The sequence below is a fragment of the Schistocerca cancellata genome, chromosome 4 (assembly GCF_023864275.1).
Source record: "Schistocerca cancellata isolate TAMUIC-IGC-003103 chromosome 4, iqSchCanc2.1, whole genome shotgun sequence".
Classification (NCBI taxonomy): domain Eukaryota; kingdom Metazoa; phylum Arthropoda; class Insecta; order Orthoptera; family Acrididae; genus Schistocerca; species Schistocerca cancellata.
The window spans coordinates 721469782-721484926 of record NC_064629.1 but is presented as its reverse complement, the minus strand read 5'-3'; the positions used below and the strand labels follow the sequence as shown (position 1 = coordinate 721484926).

General features: G+C 41.3%; 1 protein-coding gene across 3 annotated transcripts in view; it reads left to right on the top strand.

Annotated features, from left to right (window-relative positions):
* LOC126183764 (laminin subunit beta-1) overlaps positions 1–15145 on the top strand; it is a 344910-nt gene that overhangs the window by 277404 nt on the left and 52361 nt on the right. For all 3 annotated transcript variants that reach the window (XM_049925993.1, XM_049925992.1, XM_049925991.1), the window contains 3 exons: positions 5511–5638; positions 14666–14849; positions 14944–15087. In XM_049925993.1, coding sequence (XP_049781950.1) covers positions 5511–5638; positions 14666–14849; positions 14944–15087 — 456 coding nt within the window. The remainder of the gene's footprint in view (positions 1–5510; positions 5639–14665; positions 14850–14943; positions 15088–15145) is intronic.

The following is a 15145-nucleotide window of genomic DNA, read 5'->3' as shown; positions in this document are numbered from 1 at the left end:
CACACTGCACACACCACAGCTCATGGCATTGCTCCGTCTCCTGGAGAAAGAGCCGCTGTTTCAGATTTTCTCATTGGCACTGACAACAGCACTCTGGAATAGCTTTTGTCAATGGTCCCCTGTATGGGGGAACTGGTGGATCCTCTTGTACTGGTTATTTTTTCATATCCCCTCTCTTCACTATGATGAGCATCAAAGATAGCCCCAGTCTTCAAAGTTTCATGATTGTCAAGTGGGTCTTGAGTTTTCTTGAACCTCCTGTCATGGATCTGTGCCTCAGGGCTGTAGTAGGGTATCAGAAGAACGTGGATGATGTTTCTGTGCTTTTGTCTTTTTCATGAAGGGTCATAATCTTTGACTTCCTATGTGGCATATGAACATCCAGCAAGTGGTGAAGGATACGATATAGCCAAAAGTAGTGCTTTAGTAGTGTTTTTGATAGTTGCACTTTTGCACAGGTGTAAAAATCTGTACCAAGTCTCCCAGTCTGTATCTCTTGGTATTATAGCACTCTTGGCCTGTCTCGTGGGCATTCAGGGCCCATAAGTGAGGCGCTGCTTTGCTTCTTCAGTTCTGGTGATGTGGTGTCATCTCGAGTATCATTGAGTTGAAATGGGGATGGTGTATTCAGTAGTGTTTTGGCCTCATGACCTTGGAGCAGAAATAATGGCATGAAGCCTGTAGTAGTGATTTATTATACTGTGTTGTATGCAAATGTCATGACAGGCAGTATTATACCCCAGTGTCTCTGTTTATCAATGTACATTGAGAGCATATCTGCCGACATCTTATTAAAGCATTCCATGAGGCCTTTCGTCTGTGGATGGTCATCCTGCAATGTGAAATTACTTCAGATTGTAGTCTCGATGAGAAAACTTTTCCATGATCAAAGCCCATTACAAAGGGTGCTCTATGCTTCAGAATGATGTCTTCTACCAAGAACTTCGCAGTGTCCAGAATTTTCTGCAATCGACACAGCTTTGGTGACAGTATAGTGGGTGAGGTAGTCAGTACAGACGGTTGTCCATCAATTCCCATTTGTTGACTTTGGGAACTACACCAAGAGGGCAGTCCCAGTTCAGAAGAATGACACTGTTGCAGATGGGAATGGTACCAGATGCCCCAAAGGTAACTGTGGCATGCATTTCCAGCATTGGTATTCCTTGCTGTGACTCACATAATATGTAATGGATCAGTACAGACATGTGCCTGATTTTCTCTAGAGTCTTCATGAATCCCAGGTGATCAGATGTTGGAGTATTGTGGAAATATTTGAGGATATCTGGTTGCAAAGGACTTGGAATGGTGAGCAACCATTTCCTCTCTGCTGGATCATACTTCCTTCTACACAATGCTAGTCAGCCAGCTGGTCCATGACAACGGTGAATAGTTTTTCAAAGAAATATGGCCAGAACTTGTTGATGGCTAAACGACTGCAAGGCACTCTTTCTCAGTTGTAGAGTAGTTCATTTTGGACTTGGGGAGTACTCTGGAAGTATAAGCTATCACCTTACTGAATTTGCACTAGAAATGCACCTGTCCCATAACTGTTAGCTTTAGCGTGGAGTTCTGCCTCGGCATTCTTGTGGCACAGTGCTAGGACTGGAAAAATGTTAGTGTCTCCTTAAGGATAGGAGAGATCTTTCTTGAACCTCATGCCAGGAAATTTTGGCATCTCCCAGCAGTAGTTCATGCAAGGGACATGCCTTGGAACAGGACACCTTTATGAATTTCCAATAGTATGAGCACATTCTGAGAAAATTTCTCACATCTAAATTGCCAAGGAGGCAGAAAATTTGTGACTGCTTTTATTTTCTCTGGATCAGGACAAAATCATCTGCCAGTCACTAGATGCCTCAAGAGTTTTATTTCTTGGACAATGAAGAGGCACTTTTTCAGAATCATGTGGAGGCCTGCAGTCTGAACACATTTCAGCACAATTGTTAGGCAGCTCACACGTACTTCAAACACCTTCAAAAAATAATAATGTCATCCAGATAGCAATGACACATCATCCATTTAAGGAGTAAAAGCAGGTTCTCCATTATATGTTTGAAGGTGGCTGGAGTATTACACTCACCAAATGGCATAACTTTAAACTCATGGAGGCCATCAGGAGTTACAAAGGCACTCTTTTTCCAGTTAGCCTCACCAACCTCAGTTTGTCATTAGCCTATCTGCATGTCCATGGTTCAGAAGTACTTTTTTTTTCCTTTCAAGCAATCCAGGGCACCATCAGATAGATGCCTTTCTTCGGGATTTAATTCAGTCATCAGTAGCCAATGCATAGATCCATGTGTTGTCCTTCTTCTTCACAAGGGCCACAGGAGAGGACCAAGCATTTTCTAAAGGCTTAATGAGGTCATCTTGCAGCATCTTCTTCACTTCTTCCTGAATTTTCCACCATTCAGCTGACAAAAGTCTGTAAAAGTGCTGGCACAATGGTGAGTGATTCTTTGTGGATATGGTGTTTTACCATGGCCTTCTTAGTCTGTCTTCTCTCCACTTTGGATTTGAAAGCATCTGAAAATTGCTGCAGAACAGCTATCACTCACAGTCATTGTTCAGGGGTTAGGCCAGAACCTATTTTGTCAGTTTCGTAGTAGTTTCTGCCCCTACGTTATCTGAAGTGGTAATGGGAGATGATTCTTAATCAGTGACAGTAAGCTGCCCTTCATGGAATGGTTTGGTAGTCCCTCAGTGTGTACCTTTAGGGATGAGTTGTGGTTGGTCATGACAGTTTGTGTTCCAAAGTTCTCCTTGACCACCTACAGTGTTTATGATCATTGCTGGCATCTACATTTATTTTGTGAGCCTGAGTAGCATTTTGCAATAAATAAAACTTTCACAGTTTAACTGAACATCTTGATTGATGACTAGAACTCATCTCGTTGATGACAGCACAATAACAATGTCTTCAATGGCACAGAAATACCCACAGCAGTCTTTGTTATATGTACTAGTTGGAAGAGCTTTGTCAATTTGGAGATCTGCTCTTTCACAGTCTATGACTGGTTTTGATACCTGCAGGAAGTTCCATCTGAGAATAACATTATGTCTACATTGTGTTAAAATGAAACATTTGAAGGGCTGTGTCTGTCATTGATAGTTATTCTCACACTACATATCACTATTGGCTGGAAATATTTCCTGTTGGTGACTTTCAGCACAATCGCTTTCATGTCATGTAACACAGTCTTCTTTAGCTGACAATGATAAGCATATGGCATTACAGAAAGGGAAGCCATCAAGCCGACTTGCGCCTGGACAGGTTCGCCATCAATGGTGACATCATTGAGATTTATTGACATCTTGGTGACTGTCATCCATTGAGAATTTGCATCTGTGGTGGCCTCACCTCAATAAGTGGTCACCTCATTTAGTTTCCTTGAAGTTGGTGACCAGGCGAGTGGCTGGTACTTCTGAAAGGCAATAAGGAATGGCTATGGTAAGTGTATGTGTGTGTGTGTGTGGGAGGGGGGTAACTTGTCCAGGTTACGGTGATGGGTTTTGTCTCACAGACTGACTGTAATTGTCTGTGGTTGACTGGCATGAATAGAACTGTTGTGATGGTTGACATCTGGCAGTGTAGTAGTGTCAAAAACTCACCTCTATTCTATGCAGTAGCATACGAAGTGTCCAGTGGGTCCACTTTGGACACACACTCGTGTTGTCCTCTGTCCTCCAAATATTTGTTCTTCTGTGGGGTGTTACACATTATGCAATAGTTGGCTGTACCTGTGATGGTCAGGTGTTTGGTTATTGTTTGATGGCTGCAGCATAAGTCCAAGTTGGCCGAGTCCATTCTTTCTGGCACATTCAACTGGTAGTGGAGATAGGTGCTCAAGATTGATATACCTCTTCTTCAACATTCTCCATCACCTCCTAACAACCGGGGTTGACATTCATCACTGCTATCTCTTGCTTACTCGGTCCAACAGTTCAGTTTGCCATAAAATACTGTATCTCTTCTCTCAGTAGCTGATATATGAGAGAGGTAAGGTCATGGTGGTCTACCACAACTGCCATAGTGGCCACATTTGGGAGTCTGTCATGCTCCTTTTGTTCATTTCTTTTCTGTAGCATTTCTGTGATTGTTCCTCCTGTGAAATCCTTTACCAGAAGAGGTTGGTACATATCTTCTGCAACTCCTACAGTCAAGTGTGAGATTTTGCCTACTACTGTCATATTTGGGTTTATAATGTGGCATAAGGCCAAAACCTCCTTCACGTAGGACTCTGTCATTTTCCCATGACACTGAACCCTGTTCTTCAGTTGTTTTTCTGCCAAGTGGACTTGCTGCTGAATGTCACAAAACATTTTCATCAGTTCATCCTGGAATTTATTCCAGCTATAGAGCTTCTCTTCATTGTTCTCAAACTATTGCTGGGCTGTGCCATCCAAGTAAGAGTACTCATTTGCCACATCATGTCACTCCACCTGTTGTCTATGGTGACTCAGTTGAATCCTTTCAGCTAGTTTATTGGGTTGTGACCACCATCTCTGGAAAATACTGTTGGATGGCTGGTGTGCAGCTGACTTACTGCTGGCTTGGAATCAATTGGTCTCCTGAGTATATGGACTGAGGGAATAATGTACTGTCTGTATTTCAGTTCCTGGTGACTGTTTTTACATTACGTAATTGGAACCATAGTGATGTAGATGTTTTGAAAGTACCCAGTGTTTCCATCACACAGTATCATATTGTAACCACACTCAAGTCCTAATCTGGAAGTAGTCATCAATATACAACATTTAGCACTGAATCGATGTTTATTACTAGTGCTTATATACAGCCAGAACAGAGCTGAACTACTGGATGGAGAGTGCAGCTATTTATACAAACATCAAGTATTCCAGAATGCTGCTATTTATACAAACATAGAATATTCCAGAATATACAAAAATTGCAAACATAGTATATTTCAAGAACCTTCCGGAAATGATAAGTACAAAATAACAAATAACTGCTGGTGGCTGGGTTTGAACTGACAACATGCAGCATGTCAGCCAGCGATGCTGACCACCACATCACTTTGTGTGCATCATAGCTCATGGCAACATTAAGAAGAGCAGTACAAATGGCCACAGGTTTGTTTGACTTATGGCAGACTGTCACAGAGATGTTGTAAATTATGAACAGTCCCCAAAAACTTACAAAAAATGAACAATCGGCTTTATGTGATGAGTGTAGAAATATTCTATAGCCCCCTGTGTATCACTTCCATATTCACTTCATTATTAGTTGTATTTTAATTGCTATTTTGTGGTATTTCTTCTTGTGTTCAGTGTTATAAAAAATATTTTTCAGTGTATCACTTCCATATTCACTTCATTATTAGTTGTATTTTAATTGCTATTTTGTGGTATTTCTTCTTGTGTTCAGTGTTATAAAAAATATTTTTCAGTGCTCAATAGTAACTATTAAAAATATTCATCATACTGTTAGATATCAATAAATTTTTATAACCTCAGCTTGAAATAAAATGGATTTGCTTTTTTCCCCACAGATTCTAGGAGTGTCCCTGTGTCTCCTCCTGTTTGCCTTGAACCAGGTAAAGACTACAAAGTACGCCTGACTTTCAAACGATATGATGGTGAAACTGATGTGCCATCAGCATCAATACTTGTTGACTCTGTAAGTATACAAAGTTGGAGATTTCTCACCTACAGTTTTAATCTCCACTTAACTAAAGTGAATTTTTTAGGTGGTGCTAGCTGATTTTTGTTGTGTAAGAGTTGTTTAACAGGAGCATATTACATAAATTGACTTGACAGGTTGTTGAAGAGTAACTCTGAAAAGATTGAAAATAATTGTGTTCTGGCTACAGGTGAATAATCTTTCTACATTTCCTCCGCATCTTGCAAGCCATTTTCTCCTGTGCATCTTTAGCTAATGAACAGATTTGTGATGTACTAATGACTGTGGACTGTCACCCTAACCATGAGAGAAAGGATTGAAACAAGCAGTGGAGATGTGTAGATTCACCACTGGGACTGCTAAGGTGTGATACAATCAGAATATGCCTTTAAAGGGGGTCAAACTGTCATAGGAGCATACTGCTGAAATCTCCTGAAGAGGTTATGGCTACGTGCAATTGTGGATTAGGGTACCAGTCCAAGTGCACAAGCTATGGCAGGTGAGGCCTGTTGCTGCAGTGAGGGAAGTACAGCAAGGAATTCTGTTATTGCGCTATGGATACTGCAGGAAAAAATACAAGACCTTCTTGGGGAACCAGCAACAAATCCATTAGTAATAAAAAATTTAATATTTACAGAATGGCAGCAGAGATAGAATTCCTCTGACACAGGAAGGGCAACATATAAATCTCATCCATATATAAATCGAAGACGTCAGATAATACATTTTGAGTCAAGTAGGGGACTGGTCCACTGCCATATCCTACATATCTGAAATGAATTGGTAAGAAGGCAGCAACCAGCTGTGACTGGTGAAATTGGCACATCAGATCATGTCCCATGGGAATCGTCCCTAGCTGAATACATAACAAGGGATGCTGAGAAAGCCTTAAGAGGTAAAATTGTTTATAACATAATTAGATTAAAAGATGACTTTGATACTCAAAATCTTCTAACTAATGAGTCTAAGAAAAAGCAAGGCATAACTATAGGCAACCGACTCTGCAGCTGGGATGAATAATACCTGTAGAAGACCCATGAGAACAAGAAGAAAGTGTGGTAGCGCTAAGATTGCTTTGCCTGGTAATGGAAGAGTGAAGGAAGGTGGTCACAAGTGTACCTAAGAAGAATTAGAATTGCTGAAAGAAGATGATTTGCTCTGATTTGTCATTAGGCTGTCTGGGGTCAAAAATACATTGCTGAAACCAATAGCATGCCAAATCTGGTACAGAACATACAGGAAAACTAGACTGACTACATCAGTTGTAAATGTTGTGTGTGTGTGTGTTTTATTTAACTTTTCTGTAAGGATCAGTGGCCTTAACAACATTATCAAAAGTAATTGTACTAGAAGTGTTCAAGGAGGAGGAGGAGATTAGTGTTCAATGTCCTGTTGACAATGAAGTCATTAGAGATGGAGCACAAGCTCAGATTAGGGAAAGATGGAGAAAGAAAATGAATGTGCCCTTTTGAAGGAACCATCTTGTCATTTGCTTTACACGGTTTAGGGAAATCACAGAAAACTTAAATCAGGAGAGCTGGACACGGGTTTGAACCATTGTATTGTCCTCCTGAATGTTAGTCCAGTGTGCTAACCACTGCACTACCCTGTTCAGTACAAGTGTTAGTCTTAGTAACATAAGTTTCAGTAGCAGTGGTGGTGGTGGTGGTGGTGGTGGTGGTGGTCGTGGTCATAGTCGTGGCAGTAGTAGTATTAGATGTTGTTGTTGTTGTTGTTGTTGATGATGATGATGATGATGATGATGATGATGATTATGGTGATGGTGGTATTTTAACAGTACTAATAACAGTAGGTGTTGTTGTAACAGTACTAGTAGCAGTAGGTGATTAAGATACCCATAAAATTAGTCACAACAGATTAAAATAACAAAAACGTGTGGCACTTTTTCTGTCACAGTAATGGAACGCCTGACAGAGTGGAAGAAGATACCACAGGAAAACTTCATCTAGAGTAGCATGTAGGTAGCCATCTAAATGTTAGAGCAGGAGTAACAGAAACAAATTAAGACAATGAAAATAATAAATACACACTGTAAACTTACTTCAATATTCAGAATAGGAAAAAAAGAAAAGACGTAGAAATGGATTATCATAAAGGTTCACGCAAATATAATTCACTGTGTAATGGTCCATTATTGTTACCAAGGAAATGGACTACTATAAATAAATAAAAAACAGTTTGTCAAGATGAAGCATCACAGGAAGCTGCCTAAGGGGGTATTTCTCCTCCATGAATATGGCCCAGCTCATTCTGAACAGGACAGTCACACATGCTGCATCTCTGGGTGATCAAATTTTGCCTCAGCCTTGTTTTCACCAGAGATGGCACTCACTATCTTTTTTTCGTCTCATATCAGATGAAGAAACCACTTCATGGTAGAACATTTCCTGAACATTCAAAATGCAGATATCCATAACCAAGGTCTCTGCCAAGACATCCCTCACTGGAAAAAATGTCACATTTTAGGATGAATATGTAGAGAAGGACTAACCCACCACAACTTAATTTTCTGAGGTGAGCCTGTGGAGATTGAACCACTGTCCACAGTTGTGAAAGTCCCATCTCCAATAGGATGACAAGTGTTAGAGGCTCTGCCCATGCCAATATGTTAGCAAGGATGGTGCGACTAAGGAAGATTTCATTTTTAGGTAGAGCTTGAATGTCTACATCTACATCTACATCTACATCTGCATCTACATCCATACTCCGCAAGCCACCTGACGGTGTGTGGCGGAGGGTACCTTCAGTACCTCTATCGGTTCTCCCTTCTATTCCAGTCTCGTATTTTTCGTGGAAAGAAGGATTGTCGGTATGCCTCTATTCTCTCTGATTTTATCCTCATGGTCTCTTCGCGAGATATACGTAGGAGGGAGCAATATACTGCTTGACTCTTCGGTGAAGGTATGTTCTCGAAACTTTGACAAAAGCCCGTACCGAGCTACTGAGCGTCTCTCCTGCAGAGTCTTCCACTGGAGTTTATCTATCATCTCCGTAATGCTTTCGCGATTACTAAATGATCCTGCAACGAAGCGCGCTGCTCTCCGTTGGATCTTCTCTATGTCTTGTATCAACCCTATCTGGTACGGATCCCACACTGCTGAGCAGTATTCAAGCAGTGGGCGAACAAGCGCACTGTAACCTACTTCCTTTGTTTTCGGATTGCATTTCCTTAGGATTCTTCCAATGAATCTCAGTCTGGCATCTGCTTTACCGACAATCAACATTATATGATCATTAAATCACTCCTAATGCGTACTCCCAGATAATTTATGGTATTAACTGCTTCCAGTTGCTGACCTGCTATTTTGTAGCTAAATGATAAAGGATCTATCTTTCTGTGTATTCGCAGCACATTACACTTGTCTACATTGAGATTCAGTTGCCATTCCCTGCACCATGCGTCAATTCGCTGCAGATCCTCCTGCATTTCAGTACAATTTTCCATTGTTACAACCTCTCGATACACCACAGCATCATCTGCAAAAAGCCTCAGTGAACTTCCGATGTCATCCACCAGGTCATTTATGTATATTGTGAATAGCAACGGTCCTATGACACTCCCCTGCGGCACACCTGAAATCACTCTTACTTCGGAAGACTTCTCTCCATTGAGAATAACATGCTGCGTCCTGTTATCTAGGAACTCCTCAATCCAATCACACAATTGGTCTGATAGTCCATATGCTCTTACTTTGTTCAATAAACGACTGTGGGGAACTGTATCGAACGCCTTGCGGAAGTCAAGAAACACGTCATCTACCTGTGAACCCGTGTCTATGGCCCTCTGAGTTTCGTGGACGAATAGCGCGAGCTGGGTTTCACATGACCGTCTTTTTCGAAACCCATGCTGATTCCTACAGAGTAGATTTCTAGTCTCCAGAAAAGTCATTATACTCGAACACAATACGTGTTCCAAAATTCTACAACTGATCGACGTTAGAGATATAGGTCTATAGTTCTGCACATCTGTTCGACGTCCCTTCTTGAAAACGGGGATGACCTGTGCCCTTTTCCAATCCTTTGGAACGCTACGCTCTTCTAGAGACCTACGGTACACCGCTGCAAGAAGGGGGGCAAGTTCCTTCGCGTACTCTGTGTAAAATTGAACTGGTATCCCATCAGGTCCAGAGGCCTTTCCTCTTTTGAGCGATTTTAATTGTTTCTCTATCCCTCTGTCGTCTATTTCGATATCTACCATTTTGTCATCTGTGCGACAATCTAGAGAAGGAACTACAGTGCAATCTTCCTCTGTGAAACAACTTTGGAAAAAGACATTTAGTATTTCGGCCTTTAGTCTGTCATCCTCTGTTTCAGCACCATTTTGGTCACAGAGTGTCTGGACATTTTGTTTTGATCCACCTACCGCTTTGACATAAGACCAAAATTTCTTAGGATTTTCTGCCAAGTCAGTACATAGAACTTTACTTTCGAATTCATTGAACGCCTCTCGCATAGCTCTCTTCACACTACATTTCGCTTCGCGTAATTTTTGTTTGTCTGCAAGGCTTTGGCTATGTTTATGTTTGCTGTGAAGTTCCCTTTGCTTCCGCAGCAGTTTTCTAACTCGGTTGTTGAACCACGGTGGCTCTTTCCCATCTCTTATGATCTTGCTTGGCACATACTCATCTAACGCATATTGTATGATGGTTTTGAACTTTGTCCACTGATCCTCAACACTATCAGTACTTGAGACAAAACTTTTGTGTTGAGCCAACAGGTACTCTGAAATCTGCTTTTTGTCACTTTTTCTAAACAGAAAAATCTTCCTACCTTTTTTAATATTCCTATTTACGGCTGAAATCATCGATGCTGTAACCGCTTTATGATCATTGATTCCCTGTTCTGCGTTAACTTTTTCAAATAGTTCGGGTCTGTTTGTCACCAGAAGGTCTAATATGTTATCGCCACGAGTCGGTTCTCTGTTTAACTGCTCAAGGTAGTTTTCAGATAAAGCACTTAAAAAAATTTCACTGGATTCTTTGTCCCTGCCATCCGTTATGAACGTCTGAGTCTCCCAGTCTATATCCGGCAAATTAAAATCTCCACCCAGAACTATAACATGGTGGGGAAATCTACTCGAAATATTTTCCAAATTATCCTTCAGGTGCTCAGCCACAACAGCTGCTGAGCCAGGGGGCCTATAGAGACATCCAATTACCATGTCTGAGCCTGCTTTAACCGCGACCTTCACCCAAATCATTTCACATTTCGGATCTCCGTCAATTTCCTTCGATACTATTGCACTTCTTACCGCTATAAACACGCCTCCCCCTTCACTGTTCAGCCTGTCTCTGCGGTATACATTCCAATCTGAGTTTAGGATTTCGTTACTGTTTACGTCTGGTTTCAGCCAACTTTCTGTCCCTAGTACTATATGGGCGTTGTGATCGTTTATTAATGAGAGCAGTTCTGGGACCTTTCTATAGACGCTCCTGCAGTTTACTATTAGCACATTAATATTGTTATTCCCTGTTGCATTTTGCCTACTCCTATCTTGCCGCGTCTCAGGAGGCGTCTTGTCGGGCCTAGGGAGGGGATTCTCTAACCTAAAAAACCCCCATGTGCACTCCACACGTACTCCGCTACCCTTGTAGCCGCTTCTGGCATGTAGTGCACGCCTGACCTATTCAGGGGGACCCTACATTTCTCCACCCGATAGCAGAGGTCGAGAAATTTGCACCCCAGATCTCCGCAGAATTGTCTGAGCCTCTGGTTTAAGCCTTCCACTCGGCTCCAAACCAGAGGACCGCGATCGGTTCTGGGAACGATACTACAAATAGTTAGCTCTGATTCCACCCCGCGAGCGAGGCTTTCCGCCTTCACCAATTCCGCCAACCGCCTGTACGAACTGAGGATGACCTCTGAACCCAGACGGCAGGAGTCATTGGTGCCGACATGAGCAACAATTTGCAGTCGGGTGCACCCAGTGCTCTCTATCGCCGCCGGTAGGGCCTCCTCCACATCTCGGATGAGACCCCCCGGCAAGCAGACAGAGTGAACACTGGCCTTCTTCCCCGACCTTCTCGCTATTTCCCTAAGGGGCTCCATCACCCGCCTAACGTTGGAGCTCCCAATAACTAATAAACCCCTCCCCCCATGTGCCTGCTCGGACCTTGCTGAAGGAGCAGCCACATGTCCCCTCACAGGCAGAGCGGGCGATGCCACACGGCCAGCCTCCACATTGACCTTCCGCCTCGTGCGCCGCGAACGCCGCTGAACCCGCCACTCCCCTTGGGGAGAGGGTGGCCCAACCGCGCCCGGTACCCGCGAAGATGTCTCGACAGCAGGGACAGTGGGTGAAGCATGTAACACCTGGGGTGTACCTTGCGACGCACCAGACTCCCCACTGCCGCTACACTCCAAGGCAGCAGCCTGAAGACGGCTGACCGCGGCCATCAACACGCTCAGCTGTTCGCGAACAGTGGCCAGCTCCTCCTGCATCCGTACACAGCAGTCACACATCCTATCCATCCTAAGGAAACAATTTACTGAAGAGAGTTAATCAACCTTTAACTAGACTGCTAATTCACTAAAGGCGGCTGCTTATTCACTAAACTGTGGTTGCTAGCCAGTTCTTGTAGAAAACAATGAAAATAGCACTACCTGTCTCTGGACTGTATTGAAAACAAACTCTAGCACTACTGGCAGTATGGTTGACTACAGGGACTCTCTCTTACTGTATTCAAAACAAACACGAAATCTATGGAACACTATTAAGAGCACTCGAAAAATAAAGCTTCCTAAAAGCAAATACACACGGAAGAAGAAGTGACAAGTAAGAAAAATACAGTTAATACACGAGAGCAAATATGGTTTGAGAAATCTGTTTCTGGATTACATTTTTCAAATAACTTTTATAGCACTGTGCTGGTAAAATTTTTACCATCAACTGGTGAGATACGGAAACATATAAGACTCGTTAAGCCAAATACAAACATAACACTGCTGTAATGAATGGAGAATTATTTTATTCTGTTATTGACATAACTGCCGTAACATTTCACAATGTAACTGATTTCAAGCACGCAGCAGTCATCTTCAAAAATCTGAAGATTACAACTATGTCGTTGAAGCTGAATATATTGTCAAACAATCTTGTGATTGTATTAATTACAGAAACTAATTATAATGTCAGTCATGATCTCTGCTGACAGAATAACCTTTTCTTCATAATCACTGTAAAACTTTCCAGAAATGTGAATATGCATAGGAGTACTCTCTATGTTGGCAGTTGTATGTATCCTGTGGTATAATGCACACTGTAGCACTGTGTTAATCATTTCCCACCAGCCATATACTAGTAGCAACTGAATTAGTGACATCATTAACAGACAGTCAATCAGAGTGGTGCTCATGTTCATATCTAAACATCCTGTTTTAGGTTTTCCTAAGTCACTACAGGTAACCTCTGGGAATTTTGTATGAGCAGACTATGACTGTTGCATTTCTCCTTTGTGTCTCCAGTAGAGGTAGTACTTGATCTATAGTGATATCAGCACTGTTGAACTGTAATCTCCTTTTCAGTAATGTATTTTGCATAAAAACCCAACAGAGTTCAAATATGTTTTACATTTCTTTCAGTTTCATGTACCTTTTTCCTCCCTGCTCTTTATCCTGTATATCTACTATTATGTCCAATTCATGGTCACTTTGTTTAATGGACATTTATACTCTCTTAGCCTTCTTCTCTCTTGTTGGTTTCCCTGCTTTTTCTCCATTACTACTTCTTTCATGTCTTCTCATCCCCCTACTATTTTATTTAACTGTCATTTTTATACTATGTTCAGTTATTGTGCGCAGACTGTCATTTACTATCAGTAATACCAATACAGAATAAATGTATCTTCCAATCACTGTATTTTATTGTCATCTTTTTATTTCAGTGTTCTGCCTTGCTATCCTGGATCTTATGGCTCTTTACTAACTTATGTCACCCTCACATTCTTCTTGATAACTACTTATTTACTTCCATTAAACCTTTCTATTTTCTGTTCCAGAAACAATGGCTAATGGCTCTGCTAGAGACTGTCTGTTTATTAGTGATTCTGCTAACCATGCTATGGATTTTTGTGTCTCAAAGTGCTGAATTTCTGGAGCTAAGTAGAGTAATAACAATGCTATATAAAAGTTGAGATATAGTGAAACATTGCATCAGGTTCCTGAATTACTGTCTCCAAGTAAAATGCTGAGGCTTTTTTTCACTGTTCTACTATTTTGAGTAGCATTTGTGTTGTGTGTTTATTGTGACTTACTCATTTGTGTGGGACATGAACCAGGTGTGTGTTACATTTATTACAAATTACATGAGTTAGAGCTGAAGTTTCAGTCAAGTACCTTTAATAAACCTGGAACTCCCCAGATTTTTCAAATTTAGACATGTTGATTACTGGACAATTTAGCAAGATTGCCAGTCCCACTGTTAGGTAAGGAGAAATCGTAATGATTTTTACGTAATGGGATCCACACAGCACAGTTTGTAGAGTAGGTTTTAGATCTCTTGAATCTAATGCCTCGTGCATAGCCAATTAATTTAATTTTTTGGTAATATAAAAATTTGGGCTGCTTCCATGGCTCTATCTAGTTTTCATGTGTCTCTATTTCATCACATTCTGTTTCCACCCAATGAGTATAATCTTCATACAGTGCAAGAGTTGCAGTAAAGGGTTTGTATGACAAAAGTGTTCTTCAATGGAAGAATTGGTGTATGTTTCTTCTACCATTTCTTTACTCTTAACCTAACTAGTACTTGCCCATTTATATTCAAAACTGTAAGCAGGTGGAACAATAATGTATTTTCTAACTGAGAATAAAATTGTTTTTGACTGATATACGTTTCACTGTGTGGAACCGAAAATAGTTGGATATTTTTTCAGAAGGAGAGCTCCTCTCAGTGCCTTGGCATCATTATGTGGAGATGATTATTTACGAATGGCCCTTACTGCTTTGGTATTAGATTTAGTTACTGTTATTTTAATGTGTTGCTTCTTGTTTTTTTATTTGCAGATTGCACTGATTCCAAGACCAGAAAGCATCCCATTTTTCCAAGGAGCAAACAATCTCCATAGGCAGGAATTTGAGCGATATCAGTGTGGTCAGGCATTCTACTCTGTACTTAAGGGCAGCATTCCTGATGTATGTCAAAAGTACCATCACAGCATAGGTTTCTACGTTCATGGTGGTGCATTCCGTAAGTTGTACTTCCATTATGATTTTATCTATCCCCCTCTGCTCCAGTGACCATTTATTGTTGATAATATTAACCACTACATTCAATTTTACAGCCTGCCAATGTGACCCTACTGGATCAGTGAGTGCTATATGTTCAGAACTGGGTGGTGCTTGCACCTGCAAACCTAATGTGGTTGGCAGGCGCTGTGACAGATGTGCTCCAGGAACATATGGTTTTGGTCCCGAAGGTTGTCGTGGTATGTACATTTTTGTCTATTTTATTTTCTCTTTGATATGAGCTGAAATTTTTAGATT